The sequence below is a fragment of the Eschrichtius robustus genome, chromosome 10 (assembly GCF_028021215.1).
Source record: "Eschrichtius robustus isolate mEscRob2 chromosome 10, mEscRob2.pri, whole genome shotgun sequence".
In the NCBI taxonomy this organism is placed as follows: domain Eukaryota; kingdom Metazoa; phylum Chordata; class Mammalia; order Artiodactyla; family Eschrichtiidae; genus Eschrichtius; species Eschrichtius robustus.
In genome coordinates, this window is record NC_090833.1 from 23,401,565 (window position 1) to 23,424,409 (window position 22,845).

The 22,845-nt window shown below is 45.4% G+C and overlaps 1 protein-coding gene across 7 annotated transcripts in view; it reads right to left on the reverse strand.

Annotated features, from left to right (window-relative positions):
- The window catches only part of PALM2AKAP2 (PALM2 and AKAP2 fusion), a 489,254-nt gene that overhangs the window by 17,604 nt on the left and 448,805 nt on the right, over positions 1-22,845 (reverse strand). For all 7 annotated transcript variants that reach the window (XM_068553888.1, XM_068553885.1, XM_068553886.1 and 4 more), the window contains one exon: positions 13,380-15,774. In XM_068553888.1, coding sequence (XP_068409989.1) covers positions 13,380-15,774 — 2,395 coding nt within the window. The remainder of the gene's footprint in view (positions 1-13,379; positions 15,775-22,845) is intronic.

Sequence of the window (22,845 nt, forward strand, 5' to 3'; positions counted from 1 at the left end):
CATTTTATCCTTACAACAACCCTGGGATGTAGTCAGGGTGAATGTCATGACATCTCTGAACAATGTAGACCACGGAGGCTCAGATGCTTAACATCAATCCAAATTACGTGAGTTAGTAACGATCAGAGTTAGGTCTGGAGCCCGAATTGTGTTGACTGTTGCTAAATTGTATAATTGGGCGTGTGCTGGAAGAGAATCGTAAAGAGGGTGAAAAGTTACCATAAAGAAGTGGGCATTTCCTGCTCATTTCGTAGTACGCCAGCAAGATGAAACCCATCCCCGGAGCAGGTTTTGCCGGTTACGGCCGCTAGAGGTCACATGAGTAGCAGGAACCAAAGCCTAGCTTAGCGGGTCTGGAGCAGTGTCTTCCAAAGAGAAGGTGGCTGAGACGTCTTGGAGAGAACAGAAGGGTTCCGATAACCAAGGCCACATCAGAGCCTCAGGAGAAGCTGTCACAGGTCTCCAGAGGAAGGGAGCCCCAACCCCAGACTTCTGGTCTGGTTGACATCTGGGGAAGTCGGCTTGGCTGGGCTTCTCTACCGTGATCTCCAAGCATCCCGCCGTCGGTACGGTTCCCGCCATGACTGGAATTCTCACGCCATCTTAGTAACCACACAGGCCATCAAAAACCTGGAGAGGGACCTAGCTTGCAGCCTAATCAAGTTTTCCCTTTGATTAGGATGGTGAAAAAACTTCTCGTTCTCTTCCACCAGTAATAGACACGGCAGACACCACCACTGCTTGGGCCTTGGGGATCATGACATAAATGTGATGCAAAGCTTGGGAAGTCTGTCTCATCCTTTATGGCCTTGGAAGGCACCTTGAAACTCCTTGGCCCCGAGGACAAATCTCATTAGAATCCCCAAACAGTGATGGCTATCTCTGGCGTTCATTGGCGTGCATCCAGCACTTCCCCACTTCCCCCAGGTTCCATTCCCACTTGTCCCATCAAAACTTGTTCTCATATAAGTCTATTCATCTGGTGAATGACTGAATAGCTGACGGTAGCTGAAAGTGGCCTCTATTTTCAATGACAAACATCCTGCTATCTAGTTTCTCACCTGGGCTGAACACTTTACAAAATAGCTCTCTTGAAGGACCCCAGAAACAACATGTACAGTAAGTGTCATGCAGACCTCAAGGCAGACCTGTGTTGGCCTTGGCCAAGGGCTGGTCCCTGACATTTACAGAGCAGGGAGCAGGGGCAACGCGAGCTTAACTGACATAGGAACCAACAGAAGAAAGCTAGACTGGAATTCAAAGTGGAGGGTAGAAAACATTCTCAAGTTTACTTCATACATATGATTTTGTCCAAACTATTCCATCTAGAGTAATTTTAGACTTAAGCATTTAAAGGTGTTTGAGGATAAGCAGCTTCACTTGGCTGGGATGATTCCAAAGCCGTGTTTCTAAAATCACGTCCGATTACCTTAGCTTCTTTGTAAGATACTGCTCAATGCTGCAAACGGTCAAAAAGTCATTGGTCAAATAAGTTTGAGAAACACTCGACTAAAGAAAGCTTTAATGATAAAACGAGATAGATTTCCTTACCAGGGGACTTCTCTAAGGTTTTAGTGCTGATATGATTGTGAATCTCTAGTTTAGGAATGGGGGTGCAGCATTTCTCAAATTTATTTAACCACAGAACCTCATTTCATAGAATCCCTATTAATATCTCGAGGAAAACTGTTTGGAAAATACTATTCTCTAGTGTATACTGGTTAACCACTAACTACTTATTTATGGGCACAAGTTCAACTAATAAGTATGGGCACACAGCTTATGTACAAGGACTTTCACCATTGTTCGTTTGTTTGCTTATAATTACATATGTGGAAACAACAAAGGCATCTGACTATAGGAGAATGGTTAAATTAGTTGTGGCTTATTCAGATGATGGAGTATTATTTAGCCATTATAAGTCACGTTCTAGTCTCTCAAATTTAGAGGAATAGTTATGGACATGGGAAAATATTCAAAATACATTAAGAGAAAAAGCAGGTTACAAAAGCAGAAATATTGCAGGGGTTTAGGAGTGCAGGCTCCAGAGTTGGACTGCTTGGGTTCAAATCCTAACTCACTACTTATTAGCTGCATAAAAGAAAACAAAAGTGCACACCTGACACATGGTAAAACTTAGTCAGGATAAGATGAACAGTCTTGTGGTTGGCAGAATAATGGCTTCCACAAAGATGTCCAAACCCTAATCCCCCAAACCTGTGAATATTTACCTTACATGGCAAAAGGACTTTGAGGGTGTGATTAAGTTAAAGACTGTGAGATGGGAACACTATCCAAGATTATCCAGTTGGGCTTGATGTAATCACAAGGGTCCTCATAAAAGAGATGCAGGAGGGTCAGAGAGAGAGACAGAGAGAGACAGAGAGAGAGAGAGAGAGAGAGATTTGAAGATACTATACCACTGGCTTTGGATATGGAGGAAGGGGCCACAAGCCAAGGAACGTAGATGGCCTCTAGAACTGGAAAAGGGAGGGAAATGGATTCTCCCCAAGAGCCTCTAGAAGAAACACAGCCCTGCCAATATCTTGATTTTAGCACAGAAGGACACTATTTTAGTCTGTTTGAACTGTCATAACAAAATACCATGGGTTGGGTGGCTTAAACAACAGAAATTATTGTCTCACAGTTCTGAAGGCTGGAAGTGTGAGATCAGCATGGGTACCAGCATGGTCAGGTTCTGGTGAGAGCTTTCTTCCTATCATGCAGATGGCTACCTTCTTGCTGTGTCCACACATCACAGAGAGAGAACGAGGTCTCTGGTGCCTTTTCTTATAAGGGCACTAATCCCATCATGAGGGCCCCACTCTCATGACCTCATCTAACTCTTACTATCTCCCAAAGGCCTCGTCTCCAAATACCATCACATTGGGGGTTAGGCATTCAACAACATACTGAATTTGGGAGGGGACACAATTCAGTCCATAGCTGACACATTTCAGATTTCTGACCTCGAGAACTATAAGATAATAAATTTGTGTTGTTTTAAGCCACTATATTTGTGGTGATTTGTTACAGCAGCAATAGGAAACTAATACACATGTAGACCCAACGTTATCTTCCAGGCACATGTGTGCATGAGAAAAACTAGGCAGGGAGTAGTTAGGATTATGAATCACCGTGCCTTTTATCTTTATTCTTTACTTTCCAAGTTTTTTTCTACAATAAGCATGAATTAATTTTAAATTATAAAACAAACCAGAATTTTTTTCTTTTAAGTATTACCACACATGCTAAGAAAAGCAGATAAAGCTGGGGCTTTAACCTTCATGGACCAGGCAGATCCGGAAGCCTTTCTGTCTCACCAGGCAGCACACACAGGCCCAGGGGAGCTACTGAGCTGACATCTCCTGGGGCCTCAGAGAAGCACTGGTCACATTCACTGGTGACTCTCACAGGCAGACTAAGGAGAAGAGTGGGGGAAGCAGAATTTCACTCCAAATTAGTAAACGCTGCCTCCCATGATTAGTGGAAGAAAAAACTAGGAAACATGAATTTGTGTTTCCTGTTTGTTTATTACAAGTAGTTAAGCCACGCCTTGTCCAGAGAGAAAAAGCCACGCCTTGACTGCATTTCTGGATTCTCCAAACAAGATGGATTTCCCTGTGCTGATGGGGGCAGAGAGAAGAACCCGCAATTCCTCCCACCCAAGGGAACTAGAGCGAGGGCTGCATGTCCTCAGTACACAGCTGCTGCCATCCATGACAGCCCACACCCTCCCTCTATAAGAAGAGGACTAACTTCTAAAAAGCCAAGAGGGTGGATTCCCATAGTTAAGAAAATTATTTTGGTCAAACATTAGGATTTTGGTGATTATTATATTCTATACCCATGGCGTCTGACGTCTTAAAAATCAAAGATCCTTTGTTTCTACATTTCTCAAAAGAAAAGAAAAAGCCATCACCCACTCTTATTTAAAAACCAAACCGAACAAAGACGCCCACCAGATAACATGCCTTGGCCCAAGCCTCCTTCAATGATCTCCTTTCTTCACGGAGCCTTGGGGTGAGCTTGCAAACATCTAAACGACTCACTCGCAGATCACCAGAAAGAAAGGAGCTCAGACTTGCATTTTAAATTCCATTTCCTCCCAGTACAAGGGAATATCCTGCCTGTCAGATCCGGAGTCCATGGGCTTGTATGGTTCCAGCTATGACCCACACACTAAGAGCTAGTTCCTGGTCCTTTCATCTCCTCCTTTGAAGGCCCCAGGGGTGGGAGAATGCAATGATATGAATCTTCAGATTATAAGCCTAGCTCAGAAATGAGAAATACCCCTGCCTGGTGACACAAGTCTGAGAAACTTCCAAATATTATTACTTCAAGGTATGGTGGGATGTTGGATGAGTTGTCAATATTGGATCATTCCTCTGAACAGAACTGGAAAATGAAAACTGGAGAAGGAAAGAGTTTTGCATCTGCAGGGGAAGCATAGTTTAAGACTAAAAAAAGAAAAAAAATTTAATTGAAACAGTAGGGATGAAACTCATGGTAAGTAGCAATTGCCCCGCCAAGATCTTTTGGTTAAACACATTTCTACCAACACAGTGAGCTTAGCTCTACGAACATTATCACCCCCTCCCCAAAAAAGAAAATATTTTCATGGTAATTTGTAATTTCACTGTCACCCAACATGCTTAATAATGGCCTTTGTTTTTTGAAATCACAGCTGACTCCTGAAAGCTAATTCTTGAACTCTGATTTTATATGAGAAACTTTAATTCTAAAGAAGTAACTATGAATAAATCTCAGCTAGGACTAGAAAGCAATTTTATAAAGCATGTTGTGTCATCTACATCAGGGTTCCAGTAGCTGCAGAAGAATAACTCATAAGTAACTCTGCTAAGGTTTTCTAGGTCTTTTCTTAGAACAAGAACTGCAATAATGGGACTTCCCTGGTGGTGCAGTGGTTAAGAATCTGCCTGCTAATGCAGGGGACATAGTTCTAGCCCTGGTCTGGGAAGATCCCACATGCTGCGGAGCAACTAAGCCCGTGTACCACAACTACTGAGCCTGTGCTCTACAGCCTGTGAGCCACAACTACTGAGCCCTTGTGCCACAGCTACTGAAGCCCGCGCGCCTAGAGCCCGTGCTCCGCAACAAAAAGACGCCACCGCAATGAGAAGCCCGTGCACCGCAAGGAAGAGTAGGCCCCGCTCGCCGCAACTAGAGAAAGCCCGTGCGCAGCAACAAAGACCCAATGCAGCCAAAAATAAATAAATTAATTTTAAAAAACCCTGCAATAACAACAACTCTTATTGGAAGCCTTTTGTGCACCAGGCACCGACTGTACTAACTTACTGATGAGGTTGGTACTATTTTATTCCCGTTTTACTGATGAAGAAACTGAGGTTTAGAGAGGTGAAGTAAGTTAGTTACACAGCTAACAAGCAGTGGTGTCAGGATTCGAACTTTAGATATGAATCCAGAAAAATGACTGTCACATTTAAGCACATGTGTAATTCTCCTTGACCAGCTTTGGTATGAATTTATATTTGAGTAATGAGAAATAAAAGACAGAGAGACTGAGAATACCTGTGATGTCAGATGCATATAACTTTTGGGGAAACCTTTGAACTTTACATTCAAGGTCATGAGAAATAAAATACCATTACATGTAACATGAATGTGTTCTTTGGTGCTCTAATGGCCTGTCCTGCACCCTCTTCCCACCGCCACCCCCAGTCCTCCACCCCGTAAGTAGTAAGTAGCTTATTTACAAAGATGAAGTGGCTCTGAAACACCAATCTCCCTAGGGAAGCTCACGGCAAGTTGCCATGGTTAGTAAGAGACTGTCATATCCTGCCCTAAACTCCAGCAGTCACGGGGGCCATCCTGCTCCCTGGCCTGGTTTAGATTAGCTCACATTTCTTACCAGGCGTAGAGCAGGGATCTTACAAGAATTAGGTCCTTTGATCATCTTTTCGTTCTCAGCTCAAGACTGCATGTTTCTTTGTATGTAGGTTCACACAGTTGAGCAGTTGAGTCTGAATTTTTGGAAGCAGCTCTCCTTAACCTGGAGCGTGGGGTAGCCAGGCATGGGTAAAGGGCAAGTAACAAGGCCACCATGTGATGTCCCCAGCAAAGCAAGGGACAACCCAGACACTGTGTGTACCAGAAGACCCAGCACAATCAGCAGTGACAGCAGAAGTTGTTACAAAACGGAATGGTAGGAAGTTTTGTTCTTCTCCAAAGTTCTACGTCCCAGAAGCCATGACCATAGGCTTGTCACAGAAGAAAGACCGCACGGTCTGTATCTTCTCAGGAGTGAAGGTGATGGGTTTAACCATGACAGTTGCCCTTTTCAAACCATTGAAGGCAATGTCCAAAAAGAACTTTGAACTCTGTAACTTGAGAAGTTCTGACGTCACTGAACACCTTCAACCTTCACCCCTTGCCAAACCCTACTTCGACCTGAACTTTTCTTACCAATTCCTTCCCAAATGGCATGTGCTTTTAAAAATGAACATATTCACTGGGTTCAGATAAATAAAAATACAGGGAGTTTCTGATCCAAGGCAGAAGGAACAATTTTTTTTTTAAATAAATTTATTTATTTTATTTATTTATTTTTGACTGCGTTGGGTCTTCACTGCTGCACGCCGGCTTTTTCTAGTTGCGGTGAGCGGGGGCTACTCTTCGTTGCGGTGCGCGGGCTTCTCATTGCGGTGGCTTCTCTCATTGCGGAGCACGGGCTCTAGGCGTGTAGGATTCAGTAGTTGTAGCTCACGGGCTCTAGAGCGCAGGCTCAGTAGTTGTGGGGCATGGGCTTAGTTGCTCCGCAGCATGTGGGATCTTCCCGGACCAGGGCTCGAACCCGTGTCCCCTGCACTGGCAGGCGGATTCTTAACCACTGTGCCGCCAGGGAAGCCCCAGAAGGAACAATCTTAAAGAGCAAAGGAGAACAGCAAAGAGCAGACATGGTGTTCAATGACCACCAGTAAATGAATTTGGCCAGCGTTGGCCCTACTCCGCCTAACCTGGTCAGGTAGTGGAGTGAACACTTATCCCCGCACGTCCTCGAATTAAGAAATGGATTCCTTGCTTGAGCTCCCAGTCCTTTCAAAGTTCTCAGGCAGTGAGCCTGTCTGCAGAGTGAATGACTGAGCTTCCTCCTGGGGCATGAACTTTCAGAAAGAACTCACAAGAGCAGCCAGGCTAGATGGCTGACACGGACGACGCTACTCCCTCGCCATCTGCCCAGATCTTTGGACAGCGTCAGCAATTTGACTGTTGTAATTTGGAGCACTGAAATTAAGTCCTGAAAGCACAGAGGAGCCATTAAAACTAAGTTTTGTCATAACTTATTTGGCAGCAAAACCCGAGGTGAACCAGCATGAGGTTCTTCTTGGTCTTTATTTATCCCACTTAATAGAACAAACTCTAAGTTTCACAGCAGAAATCGAATTTGATGACAGGTGCAGCCCCAGACTCCACTGGGTGTGTTCAATAATAGTACATGCATTGCATTGCTTTTCTAAATAATGGTATGGACACTTTACGGCCTTTCTAAAATCAGAAAAATGTGGAATATATCTGATCTCAAGAGTTTGGGTAATTTGGATTCTATCCCAGATAGCTGCTGGGAGGGTTACATGAGAAAATGAGAAATGAGAAAACTGTGTGTGAATTATAGTACTGGGCTTTAAGGTCTTGGTGAGTTGCAGCTACTGTGATTATACTTCGGTCACCAGAGAATGGTCAAGGAACTTGGCGGTATACATAATCATCTGTAGGATACTCCACGTTCAGCTTTAGAACCTTCACACAGCCAGCTGTGCCCCTATAAGATACACAATTTGTACCTGCCGGCAGGAAAGGGAAACACTGTACACTCCTGAAGAAGAGCTCTCTCTCACCTGGGCCTGGGAGGGAATCCTTCCGTCAGTCACCCACACCAAGGTCTTCTACTGTGGAGGACTGAGGGCATCTCAAGTGAGACTTGGCCTCATTCAGCTCTAATTCAGCATGGAACAAAGGCCCCAAGCTCTGCTGCCTGAGTATTGTGTTGATATAAACATTTTTTTTCTAACTAAAGGAGTTTTCTTTGTGATATTGGGAGATAATGAAGGGAAAAGAAAAAAGACCCAGTCAATAAGCTTTATAATAATGTAATGAACATCACATGTGCAGTCAATTCAAACTGACAACAGAAGTCAAAACACCTTGGAAATCTTATTTTTATAAGATGTATAACTATCTTTCCACATATTAAAAGACCTAAACAGACAAGTTATGGGACTCAACAAGTTATGGGATATCCACATCTTTTCCTTGACCGCTCTCCAGAATGTCCCACTGGGCAAATTGTCTGACTTGGTAAATCAACTCGACACCTGGCATGAAAATGCAAACTAGTTCCAAAACCTAAGCTAATCATCACCTAACTAGCTGGGTTTCTCCGGCCTGCCTAGAACTTGGAAGTGAAACCAGGATATCTAATAATAGACACAGGCACTAAAGAGAGAACTGTCTGCTGATACCCTTCCTATGAAAAGACGTTTTAACAGGTCTAAACTGTAACTTCGGTAAAATGTTTGGGTTTTCTTCCCAAACTCATTCCTCAAGGGCGTTTTACAGCAGTGCGTGGGTTACACCTTCAAATCAGGCTTGTGCACCTGCCTAAGTGCTTCCTTTATTCTCTACTTCTAAGTACCGTCAAGAGAAGGCTCACATGTGTTCATTCTTGAGAGCATGGCCTCTCCCATAACCCAGGGCACTCGTCAAGATGGCGGCCGGCCTTTAGACGTACATAGAAAAAAAGCCGGTGGAATGGACTCAGGAAAGCAGGAAGACCTTTAATTCATCAATTCATGGATGAAGGCAGGACAGCTTGGAGATTTGTGGAGATAATTACCCCTTTGAAAATCCTTACTGGCTTCCCACTGACCACAGGATAAAGTCTAAAATCTAAAACCTTTAACATGATTTACATAGCTCTTCACTGGCTGGCTCCAGATCAACTTTCTTTTGTTTTGTTTTAAATCTCTTCCTTTAACCCACCCTAACTTTATTTAGGCACCTCAAACGTGCCAAGTTCTCTTCCTTTGGGGCCTCTGTAGGTGCCCTTCCTTCTAATTGGAACAATCTCCCCCACCCCCTGAACCCAACCCAACTCCTTCAATTCAAAGCTTAGATGATAGTTTCCCAAGAAAGGAAGACTTTCCTTATCCCCCCAGTGAGGCGGTCTTCCTTGCTCTGTTCTTCCACAGGTCTCCACGCTTCTCTGTTATGAAATTGCCACCTTTGTTTGACGTTTCTGTTACTGAACTATAAGTTCCCTGAGGGCGGGGACTTTATCTGCCTTGTTCACTTCTGTATGAACAAATGCCACACAAACCCTATTTAAGTGGACCTTCTTCTGTTAAAAGTCATGCAAGAACCAACAAGATTAAATTTCCATATAATTTTTCCTAATAATTGGTCTTTGAAAAGGATTACATCCTTTTAAAAACAGAAATCTCATCATCTTCCATCTCGAAAGGCAAGGGAACCAAAAGCAAAAACAAGTATCTTTTCAACACCTGGGAAATGGTTGGAAAACACTTCTCTTTCCTTATCACATCTTGGCTCTCAGTGGATTTTATTTGCCTTAAGATTTCAGGATTCCAACATGTCACCAGCATAATTTCTACCAGAGGAGATGTTAAAAATTATATTTTTCATCACCTAATATCAAATTGTCGTTCTGTGTCATGCAATGACCCAGCTGAGTCACCTCTACTGGCATGAAATGGGGAGTAGTACAGTAGGAACTCAGCAACATCTCCATTCACAAAACCAAAGTTGGAGCCAGCAGTTCTGAGCCTGGCCATGAAAGGTCCGGTTTGGCCGCTCAGAGTGATGTGTCAGCCTCCTTCCTGATCACGAACTTGGAAGCTGGCTGGCTAAGCATTACTCTAAACGTTTCCAGGCATGGATAGAAAAAAATTACCTTTTGCATTCAGCTTCTTTCAATCCAGGTTGTAATTCTGGGAAGCCCTGCCACCTACTTTCAATGTTCTAGAGGTAAATGTGAAGAAATGAGTTGCACACACGTTATCATGACTGTGGTCGATGTGACAACCAGACCCAAGCAGGGTGCAGACTTGCATGGATGAACTACCATCTTACTAAAGGAGCAGAAATCAAGCCTATGGGGATGGGATATGGGGGAGGAGATCAGCATTAGCATAGGAGGAAGTACGGGGGAAATTGGTACGGGGCTACTGGGATGCTGAAGGCAAACATTAGGACTCTGTCCTGTTTTAAGCCTGGCAGGAAGCCTGACGGACCACAGCAGGTCAGGGAACTAGAGGAAAGTGTTGAGATGTCTTAATTTTTGTTTGTGTGCTAGAAGTAAAGTATGGAGCAATATGGTAAGGTGTGTAATTAGAGATGGAGTGAAGAAAACTGAAAATACCACTGAGCATATGCAGTGTGGAGAAGGTTCTATAATGAAATAATATAAAGGGAGGGCTAGGTAAGTGGAGCCAGCTGTAACTGATAAGAGAGCCATGGAATCTGCCTGCCATGTGAGCGGAAGTTGCTGAGATGCCTACAGAGACTTCCTCCACCAGTGAAGCTGCAGGTTCTTATGCAGGCCCTTTACAATCACTTACTTGTGAAGCAGGCTCCCCAGACTGGGCTTCAAGTGGTACCAAAACTTTTTTTAGGATACCATATAGAAAGCCCAGCTGGCATCTCTGTGCCAAGCCAGCCCACAACAAGACTTTAAAGTGAACTCGACAAGTAAGGATCTTTGGGAAAAGCCAACCAGTCACTGTTAAGCATAGACAAATAGCCTCTTCTGAAAGTTTTCTTTGCCTCAAACACTCAGCTGGCCATTGCTCCATGACCTGAAGGCATTAAAAAACATATCAAGAAAGTCACCATGCTATCCCTCTTCCTGCTCCCTTCCCTTTCCTTCCTGAGTAATTTAGTCCAAAAGCTATTAGGTGGGGCTGAACAAGATGAGTGTCTGCAGGGAGGGTGGGAGGAACCCCAGTGGCCCAGAGTGGTGTGCTGGAGCCAGAGCAGGGTGGGAAGGGAGACGGGTGACCCAGCACAGGATGTTGGAGCCCAAGCTGGGTGAAGAGGGTGTTGGTGACAAGAAACAGCAGTTGCCACCCAGAAAGTGACACTTGAACCCATGTTTGGTGAGGAAAATAGTAGACTGGTTCCATAAGGGGGGAGGGGTTTGATCAAATAATAAATATATTGGGATAATAGGAACCAGGTACCTTGTTGTCAAGGAGGAGGTTACAAATATGGAAAGAGAGAAAATGAACCCAGTGGTATTAGAGTAGAATTAACGGTATCAGGGTGAGCTCATGGTTTTCAAGATAGGTAGGTAGATAGATAGATTGATTAATCAATCAATTGATAGATAGATAGAATGTGTATATATTCTCTAATTCTGACCATTGCGAGTGCCTGAGAGCAGTGCCTATCCAACAGCAATGAGCACATCAAACACTCAGACTTTGGTTTCTAAATACCACTCTCCACTAAAAGGAACTAGTGCTCTTTGTTGAAAAGGCTGATTTCAGGGTTAGGAAAGTATAAGATGAGATTGGAACATCTTGTGGCACCAGAAAGTAAAGATGTGCCCAAAGAAAAATGGGGACATGTCAAAAGGACACTGAAGTTAGCCTGAAAGGGCTCCTGTGAACTATATTTGAACAATTAAGGATAAAAATAACAATAGAAATGGATTATAACCCACTAAATATAATAGGAATCCATGAGACCATCTGTCATAGATAGATAGATAGATAGATAGATAGATAGATAGATAGATAGATAGATTTAAAGTCTGAAGAGGAGTGGGATGAAGATTACATGGTACCAAAGCATCTCACCACAAAATATTTGTTCATTACAAAGGGAAAAAGTAACTATTGTACAGAAGCCCTCAGTCAAGCGATCAAAATTAGAATCATGTGAAAAAAGTTAACATCTGTCCCTGTAATGGGACAAACTGACACCATGTACTACCTGATTGGATGCTGTAAGAAGAATAAGCATCAGTTCTGTGGTATTCCTACCAAACATGCATAACCTGAACATAATCATGTGAAAACATCAGACAAACCCAAACTGAGGGACATTCTACAAAATTGGGGGTGATCAAGCATCATGTTGGCAATTTACTCTTAATTCAGAATAAAAAAGATATTTGTATTTAACTAGGGAGCTTTCCTTTAGCTTTGAGATTATTTCAAATTTAAAAGTTAATAATGGGAAGAGTTAACTTGTGTTATTATAGATTTGATGGAAGCCAAGTGTCAATGGGTTTAAGATCTGGATGGACTAAGATAAATGCCAGTAATTATATGTTAAGGCAACACTTCTTAAATTATCTCTAGTGAAGGAACAGTTTTTTCTGCCCAATCTATTATGGACCGTCCATTAAAAAAATACAAAATCCCACACTTTCATTTGAGGACACTATCAAATTGCTCCAAGAGTTTTCAAATGCTTACTCCCTATGTCTGTACTTAGTATGGATCAGGAATAGTCATGAACTAACTTGGACCACACCTTGAGCAGCTCTTCTCTTTGGTAGGATGTGTGGTTCCCCAAGTGCCATCATGTCCAAATGAGAAATAAAAATTACTCGTCACAATGTTATCCATAATAGTAGCAACAATAATTACCACTGTAATAAACATCAACCATCTATACAAAAAGTATTCAAGATAGGGACTGTCCAGGCAATGGGAGAAGATTAGAGGACTGTCTTTACATATAGTAACTCAACTTCTCCAAAAGGATCACAGGACACAAATAGATGAGACCACCTTGATTCCAAAGTAATTGCTTTATGGTGACTTAAAGAAAGACAAATCCATAAAGATCAATTATACAGAAGGTGGACAAAAACATCTTCTATGGGTAGATCTGCAACACCAACCCATAACTGTCATTGCTGGGAAGACACTCAGCATTCAGAAGGGGTTAGGAGAAGACATCCCTAATCAGATAGGTTTGATTTAACTGCAGATACTGACATCAATACAGTCAACCCAAGGGCCGACTCTGGGTCTGTGCCACACATAGCTTCTCCCTCAGCCAAGAGAGAACAATAAAAGAGAACAATTCTCCACAGTAAACCAAGACCACAGCAGAAGGACAAGAAAGGAACTATTACATCCTTTGGGAAATGGCAAACACCGTCTAGGCTCAGGGTTCTTCCAGAGGACACTCTGACACTCCCAATGTGTGTCTCCGAACACTGAAATCCCCATTCCAGTGTCCCCCTGACACCGACTCCAGCCACACACAGAGGAGGGTCCACACATATACAACCCTGAAAGCTGGAATCAGCAACACCGATTTCTGCAGCATCTGTCTCTGGTCCGCGGCACTTCACTTACCTGGAGCAGTTTTGTAGCACGATGTTCGGGAGGGCAGTGATGGGGCATTCTTTGCCTTGGGGCTCTGGGTACTCTGCAAGACTTGTCTCTGCCTCTTCAGCTCCTCTTCCCTTTCTTGGGCTGCTCGGATCTCTTCTTCGATCATGGACAAAGTCCGCTGCTTCCTGGACCTCAGCTTGAAGGGCCCAACCATCACATCGGACTCTTGAGTGGCCAGGAGTGAGGCTGTGCTTCTCAACTCAGCTGCCTCTGAGTACTTGCTGAAGTAGCTCCCTTCCAGTCTGGTCTCCTCCATGTTTATCGGGCCACTGGTCTGCACTGCCGGCAGTGGCTGGGAGGGCCCCTTTTCCCTGAGCGCCCTGTCTTCAGTAGGCAGAATCTTTGGCAATACATCCCTTTTCTCTTGAACAGGGGAGGACACCTGAGGCGGTTCAAACATGCTCTGCGGCTTCTCTGAGCTGGAAGCCCCAGTTCCAGCTTCCTCCAGACTTGCTTGAGGTTCCTGCTGTTCTACTCCACCCTTGTTGGTTTCAGACACCGCTCTGTCCACTTGCTCGGCTATGGCTTGTTGAATGGCATTCTGCACCAGGAGACCAGCCTGATATTCCAAGGGGTCATCAACCGACGGAGAGTCTCCCAGCGTGGACGAAGGGGAATAGAAACCATGATCACTGAATGACTTGGAGACACCTTCTCCTCGGCCCTCTGAGGGGTTGTCAGTTTGGGGAGTCTGGGGCAGAGAAAAATCAGCCAGCAAATTTTCCTGGAGGGCATTGGTTGTCTCATTGGAGGCCCCACTGTCACTGATGTTGTCCATGCTGAAGTCATTGGACAGGGTCTCCAGGACGGTGGTATCCTGGGACCTCACCGACAGCTCATCCAAGCCAGAGTCAAGTTCCTCTTGAGTCAAAGAGACATTGACTGACCTTGAAAACTGATCCAAGATCCCAGGTTCGTCATCCTTGACCACAGTGAGGACAGCCCGGGCACTTGTAAACTCGCCGTCCTCTGCCCACAGTTTGGATAAGGGCCCGCGTTTGGAGGGCTCACTGTACGGCCCATCCTTCCCCTGAGGAACCGTGCTGCCCTGGCCCCCTCCCCCAGAAGACTGGCTCTCCAGGGCACAGTGGGCTTTCTGTCCCTTGGCTGCTGAGGAGTCTTCGGGAGGTCCCCCGACAGAAGCTGGTCTCGAGATGGTCAGTGTCTTGTCTGAGCTGACTGGCCCCAGAGGTCTGTAGAAGGGCTTGATGGAGAAGAGCCTGGGTGTACTCTGGCCCTTGGCCACCGTTTGCCTGGAATTCTCCATCAGCTGGAACTGTTTGCGAGCCGCGGAGAAGTCTATCTGCTCCGTGACGATGTCCTCCTTTGCGCTGTCAGTCGCGCTGGAACGTTCTGGAGAGGACGCAGGGGCCGTGCAGGGCTGCGGTGAGGCCTGCTGCTGCCGTATCAGCAGCTGCTCTTGCTGCGCCCTCCTCTCCTTGCGCTCCTTGTACTTTTTGTGCGACTCCAGATGTTCCTCGTTCAGCTGCTCCTCAATGGTCTTCTCCTGCGGAGGGTTCCACCATTTGGCGGCGATGCCAGGATTCTTTTTCACGGCCTGGCTCCGGATGAGTTCTCGCCTCTCCTTTTCCAGCTCCAGCATCTCTTCTGAAGGCCTCACTTTCCTGACGCAGTACTGTTCCTTCTCACTCTCGTCGTCCTCAAAGAGCTTGGAGGGCTTCTTGTCCTCGTGGAAGGCACGCAGCTCGAACTTGGCTTCCTTCTTCAGCGTGGTGAGCGTGAACTCTCCATCTCGGGAGGAACACCGTGAGCTGGTGGAGGAGCTGGGGCTCACGGGCACCTGCAGGCTGTTCCCCAGCAGGTCTCTGGGCTGGTCAGGGGGGTGGCTGTTGGCTCTTTCACCCTCTGCCATGGTGTCAGAGGTGCTCTGATGGAGCTCAAGGGGAGGGGGAGCCTGCCTGCCAGCCACTCTCTCGGTGGGTTCCGGCTGGACGGCCGTGTGGGCAGGTGGGCTTGGGCTGCCCACCAAGATAGCTGCTCCAGGCTCTGGGGAAGACGTGCCGTTGTAGGTTCCGTCCACAGCAGAATCGCAGCAGCTGGCCTCCAGCACCTCGTCTAGATATCGGATCTCTCTGGCCACATCATTATCCAGAGATTCATGGTGATCAGCAAGGAGGCCATTGTGGGGGGATGAGTAGAAAGGGGAGGGGTGGTCCATGGAATGTGGAGTCGAGGTGATTCCGGGAACACTCTTACATTCTGCAACAGAGACCTCAATTTCCATGTTTTTGTGATCTGGGGGAAGAGAGCTGGTGGCAGGCTCCAGGGGATTGCCACTACAGTTGTCTCTCTCGTTTTTTAGCCGGATATCATCCTCGGAAAGCTCGGGAGCCTTCTGGAAAAAAGAGAAAACAGAAGTCAGGGTTAGAGACCACATCGCTTATGGATATGAACTTCAGACATTAGCTGATAACTGGAAGGAAAATTGAAACCACAATGACAGGATCTTTTGAATAGAAGTTCCTCTTCTAAAAAATCCTTTATATATTCATTTTGTTGCAGTAATGGGTACCTAAACCTTCTCAATTTTACAGATTCCATTTTGTTTACCTGGTGTCCAGAGAACTTTCAATAAATGCTAGTCCCATTTTTACATTTAAAATTAAATTAGGGGGACTTCCCTGGTGGTCCAGTGGGTAATACTCCGCACTCCCAATGCAGGGAGCCTGGGTTCTATCCCTGCCTGGGGAACTAGATCACACACGCATGCCGCAACTAAGATGCCTGCATGCCGCAACTAAAGATCCCGCATGCCGCAACTAAACATGCCGCAACAAAGATCCCGAGTGCCGTGACTAAGACCCAGTGCAGCCTAAATAAATAATAAATAAATATTTTTTTAAAAAAGTAAATTAGGATTTGGATCATCTGATGCATTGCTCAAATAATTTCTAAAGTGGAAGAGATTATATAGCAATTGTATCAGAATTTTTCAAAAAATTCCACAGCAAATGTCTGCAGAAATGTAACAGAACTATTTGTATGTCCCCAACTATAAAAAGAAGGTCGTTTGGCAGGAACAAATCTTGAAAACATGATTCTCAGCCAGATGTAATGCAATTATTCTGTAGACAGGAAACTTTTTGAAAAATTTTTCCAAAATAAAATATTGGAAAACAGTAGATCTCTTCAACGGCCCCTTAAGAGCTTCAGTGCCACACTGCCATGGCTGTAATTGACCATGTGCGTTATAAACACAGAACCAAAGCCACTGACCACACAGTTCTGTTCTCAAAACAATGCTCCTTGGTTAAGGAGTGAAAAGCTAGTGGATGGTGGCCCCTCCCATCTAGTTCCTAAAATGCTTTGTATGTGACAGCTCCAATTTTGTGTTTAAATAAAAAAACTACATTTTCTTAATGTTTTTAAATGCATCATATTTTTCATCAGTTATCAATCCCATGTCACTTTATTTGGCATTAGTTAAGATTAATTTTCAAACTCTAGGATTTTTTTTTTTCATACCAAAGAACTCCGGTTTGTCTCAGATAATTTCAGCAGTAGTTGTGAGCTTTATTTGAGTTCCCCTCAAGGATTTCACTAACACTTTTATCAGCCGTGTTTCAAGTCCCAGGTCTATAGGGTGCCTGGTATTATTGACTTAACACAATGTAAAATTGCAATACGGTATAATTTTCCTTTATTTAAATTTAAACATTGTTAAAGGCTTAGAACATAATATTAAAACGCCACCTTAGGATGATTCTCAGGGGATTAATTGAAAAATCCTTTCAAGGAAAGTGAACAGTTATGGATTTGTTCATACTGTCTAGAAAAATGTGGAAGTTCATGCTATGTGCTCTGCATTGCTGTCAGAATGTTGAAAAACTCTCATGGTCACCCATAAACTGGAAGGTTACCCATGAACTGGGGGTTTCCTTCACTGTGTTTCCCACATTCCTCTTTAGACTTAAAATCAATCACGTAATATAAATTCCTTCCTTAGAAACAGGCAACAATAATGAATATTACTTCTTTGTCAGCACCTTCTGGTCTCAAAGGATCTTCCAGCCTTGATCTGGTCTTTGTCAAAGTCTGGTAGTTACTATTTATAAACTCCACTGTCTTTATTTTGTTTTTACTTCATTTTTGACCACTGTTAACTAGTGGCTCTTTTGTCTTTAGAAAGAACTAAAGAGGCATGGCAAAAATGTTGCTACTGTCCTTTAAAAAAAGTTAACTAAACTTTCTTTTGGTAAGGAGATTCAGTAACTTCTATGTCATTCAAGAATTACAGGAAATTTGAATGCCTAAAACTTACTGGCTGCCATTCAGTCCTCAAGAAAACCTAGGTCAAAATTAGCCTACCCCATGGAAAGTTATTAATGGAATAAGCTGACCAACAAAAAGAGACACGGTATTGCTATGGTGAAGTCAGACTACTGAACCACCCCCCAACCCCCGGCCTCATTTGGCCAATGATTCTCTGCTAATATTCTTCATGGGAATAATAGAGCTTTCCTTCTATCTCCTTTGGCTCTTTTTTTGGGGGGGGCGGGGTGGAATAGGAAAATAGTAGGAAGCTGCTGAGATTGAAATATGGTTAAAAGTCATTGCTCTACTGAAATGGAAAACACTTTACAATAGTTGACATGAGGGGAAAGAGGGCAATGTAACGTTAAAAGAAGCTAAAAGGCAAATAATTCTATAGATCATTTAGTCATTGATTCATTCATTAAACATGCAGGAGGCTTGTTCTGTAGGGCATGGCATAATTAACGGCAACAATAAATTCCAGGAGACAACACCCTTTTTCTTAACAAAAACTGGATTTCCCATACTACCTAGGAAGCTGTAAATCTATTTTGGGGTTTACTTAGTCTGGTCAGGTGAAGCGAAAAACTTGCCTATGTTAATGTCTTGCTGCTGATCACAGAGATTGGAGGAACTGAGCCTATCCACAGCGTCCCCGAGAACACTCTGTCAGCACTGTCCCTTTCTCCTGGATACTTCACTGTCCCAGTGTTGGACGAGGGAGGAGCTGATGCCCTACGGCTTTTTTTTTTTTTTTTTAAGAACTGAAGAGACTGTATCAACTTTTTCCAAGGATACTTTCTGAACTAGCAACAACTGTCCCAATTCAAAAGTTTAAATATCTGAGAACAGCATTTGACAGTGCATTTTTGCAGTGTCAAGAAAACTAACTTTATCCTTGAGTCAGAAATGGAGTTGTGTCTGCGATGTGTCAAATATTTTAAAAATGCTAATTACAGGCAAAGTTTGGAGTCCCAGTGTAATCTGAGGTGATTCCTTTCCAATACCTTAAAAAAAAAATCTAGACACTGGAGGGTATAAACAGGAAAGAGGCTCTCCTTCCTGTTAGTTACGTGGGGTCCCAGCTCCTTTCCACTAATTCAGAAAATTGTTACTGAGACGCGGTTCCATGGATCTCAGGGAGCTGCAGCTCTAAACCCTAATCAGGGTACAAGTCCTTAAAGAGATAAACAACTCCGCATTGCTGATTTACAGTCCTGCCTCAGAGTTCCTGAGTTTTTGTAAAGTTAGGGAACAAGTATAACCAACGAGCAAATTCCTGAGTTCTGTCTCAGCAGGAAGAATTTACCTTTGTGCAGGATGGCCTGATGGGATCAAAGCCGCTGTAACTATACCAGGCGAATGAAAGTGGGCAGGGATCCCCACCGTGCAAGGATCTGGCAAGAGTCTGCATTTGACGTCATTAAATGATGTCATGTTTAAACCAACAAATACTTATTGCTCCCTTTGAAGATAAGAAAGACCAGAATTTTCTCCTTGTTTCAGATAAAGTAAGCTTGATTCCAGATTCAGACAAAATGCACATTCATTAAATGGATTTTTAAGTCTTTTCTGAAATAGACTAGGCCCCAATGCAAAAAGCAGGAAGATATGAAAGAACCACCAAACTGGGTTTTCGAAGGTCAGAGAAAAACCAGGGTGCTAAGGGGCGGGTGGGAGATCCTTGGATGGCCCCAGCTAACCCTCCAGGTGGAGCCCTAACAATCTGGCACGTAATACCTGCCGGCCTCCTGGCTTCCCAGAATAGCTAACAGCTGGTCAGGGTGTCTACCATTTACTTTAAAATACTCAAGCAGACACAATGTCAGATAGCTCTGTGTGTCTGAAATTAGTTTAAATTACATTCCAGGAGCAGACAGCCATCCTAATCCGGAGTATATACTCCAAGAGTGTTCAGCCAGGATCTAATCAGAAATCCCACCTTCCACAGGTGCCTGCCTTCCTCCCGGAGTTTAGCTCTAACTCCCAAGGGCCCCTGAGGCTTTTGCTAATTGGCATAATTAAGGTGAGAATAAAAGGTTCAGAGAAGTCGAGAGACTTCCCAGGGTCCCCTGGCTAGTAAGTGGCACAGCCAGGACTTGAAGGCCAGTTCTTCCTAATTCTATCCCAGTATCTCAAAAGGTATTCTTGATGACTGGAAGCTTCCAGAACGACAAGGGAAGTCTTAAGAAGGTGGATGGATCTGAAGAGCATTTACTCGGCTTTCTGGCTGATGGTCTGCACACTTCAATCTCCAGAAGTCACATAAGAGTCACAATTTGGCCTCAGAAGTCAAGGACCCCTTTCCCCTCCTTGTTCAGAATGGACAAGAGACAGACTCCCTGGAGACCTAGTTTCAGTTCCTACCTTCTGCGCTACCTGCAGGACCCCCCAGCTAGAAATGGAGGTGCTGGCCTCTGGCTCATTCTGGGAATTTGGCCTCTGAAGGGGGTCCTCTTCTTCCTCTGATGACACCCCAGAGGCAAAATACTAAATCTCACATCCCAGTCGTGGCAATGGACGAGGCTGCAACTCCTCCCCAGCACCAGAGTCAGCAGCACAGGTGGGATTCTAGAAGCCTGTTTGATTTGCCCAGAAAACACATGAGGGTCCTGACGCCTGCCCGGCTTAGGTCATGGACGGCAGTGTGCTCTGTCTTCCCCGGGTACCTGGGCCTGCAGCTGGGTGCACCAAGCATGGAAAGAACTTGAAGGAAATGCGTTTTCCTTAGCAGGTCTGGCTGGGCCCAGGGGGACTCCAGAAAGGTGTCCTTCGCTACAAGGTCAAGCGAGAAGCAGAAGCTTCTGCTCACTTCACGTGTCTGCTGTTTGCCTCTTCCCTACCTCCCTTCCCTGCTCTTGACAATGTCTGTCACCAGCTTCCCAGTCTCCTAGCCTAAATGCACCGTGTGACCCAAATTATTCAAACATCAGGCACCTGCTGTACGAGCGGGTTTCTCTGCTCTGAATAACCCAGATTACTTCCTACTAAAGCCACAATATTTAAATTAGAAATGCGTTTCCCTAGGTAATAGGTGACCTGATCCTTTAATCCAGTTATTTTTAAGTTCCACCAAAAATACAAACTCATTCTTGGCCTAGGAACAGGGGCACGGCTCTGAAAGAAAACGTCCTTGTAGCTGTCAAACCAGAGGGCATCTCTGTTTTTCTTTCTTGTCCTCCCTCTCTTTCCTAAGTCGAGTTTTTAGGGCACAACTGCTGTGTTCCACGGGCCACGCATGGCTGTCTCTAGGAAGGTTCGTGCAGGACTCTACTTTCTGGCTGACGTTTCCATCATGAAGGCAAATGGGAGGAGAGGGTGCAACCTGGCCGGGGGATGATCCTTAGACACCTGCAACATGCCCGCACGGGTCTGCTGAATTTCACCAGCCTTGGAGGGACGGGGTAAAGCCACAGTCGGGAGGTCTGGGCGAGACGGACTCCCCAGACCAAGGGAACCCGAGGAGTGTGGAAAAGGAGCACAGAGGCTGAAAAGGTCAAAGCGCATTCCTGCAAGGAGAGGCGTGTCCTGAGAACCTGTAGAGTGACAAAGCCCTGTGCCGGGGGCCATGGGAGGTCCCTAGGACTCTGGGGTGGTCCCCACACTGCAGCAAGGAACTTACAGCCTTGGAAGGAGAGAAGACAGAGTCACATAAAGATAGCATAGAGCACAGGCAGACAGACTGCTACAACAGTAACTGGAGAGAAATTCCCCACCCTGTTCAGGGTGGCAGATGGTGTAGGCTGAAAAGACTGTATGAAGGAGGCTGGGAGCACCAGCGTTCCTCAGCAGCTGGCCTGTGGCTCCCCTCCCACCCCACCCCTACTAGAGAAGCCGCTGGGACTCTGAGTGGTCCCTTCCACCCACCCCTGCGAAGGCACAGAGAGTGGGAATGTCTGAGGATGGCTTGCTTCCTTTGTTGGGCTTCGGGCCTCTGGGCCAGGAAGTGGAGGGGAGTGACCCCAGTGATAACCTGGGCCACATTCCAGTCCCAGGCAGAATTTCCTTCCCACTCCCCAGCAGAGCTTCTTCCGGCCCGGAGAACCAAAGGCTGGTGTTGATTGTGGGAAGCCGGGAGGCGGGCCACTCCCCAAGGAGGCCAGAGACCCTTCCTGGTTGATGAGAGGCAGACCTAAAACCCCCAGCACTCTGGGGTAGTTAAAGCTAAAATTAGACCAGATGGGCTCAGGGATAATGACACGACCCTCAATAAAGGGGGATAACACTAACAACATCTCTGGGGTTTCCTTCCTCCTGCCATGAAGCCATTACCACTAAATGTGACTCAGACGGTTCTAAAAAGAGCTTCCTGGGCTTCCCTGGTGGTGCAGTGGCTGGGAGTCCGCCTGCCAGTGCAGGGGACACGGGTTCACGCCCTGGTCCGGGAGGGTCCCACATGCCACGGAGCAACTAAGCAACTAAGGAGTCATCAGAGTGGATGGAGCCCAGGCAGTAGTTGTGCGCCACAACTACTGAGCCTGCGCTCTAGAGCCGGTGAGCCACAACTGCTGAGCCCGTGAGCCACGACTACTGAAGCCCGCACACCTAGAGCCCGTGGTTCACACAAGAGAAGCCACCGCAATGAGAAGCCCGCGCACCGCAGTGAAGAGTAGCCCCCGCTCGCCTCAACTAGAGAGAGCCCGCGAGCAGCAACGAAGACCCAACGCAGCCAAAAATAAAATAAATTTTAAAAAAAGATTATTAAAAAAAAAAAGTTTAAAAAGAGCTTCCTGTTCTTCTTACAGGCCCAGCCCTTCTTTCTGAGAGCTTCTATGGTATTGGTCAACACAGCAATCACCCTCCTGCCATTCTCTCTGGCTTAGGCCTCAGGTACAGGCTTGCTGACGATGGGATGAAAACACTTCTGGAACCCCCTTCCACTGGAAACAAGGCTGGCCTATGTCTTGACTCACTCACGATCCTGGTGAAGAAGTGGTCCCTTTGTAACATAAGGGAGTCTCCCCAGCACCACAGCCTGCCCTATTAATAGCATCCGCTGAAAAGTCAGTGGCTCAGATGTGAGGCTGCACGTGTGGAAATGTGAAGGTGTGGTTTGATGAACACATTTACAGCTTAGGCTCTCTCTGAAAGAAACTAAAGAGGGTGTGTGTGATGGAGGTGTGATGGGAGGAGGGTGTGTGTGATGGAGGTG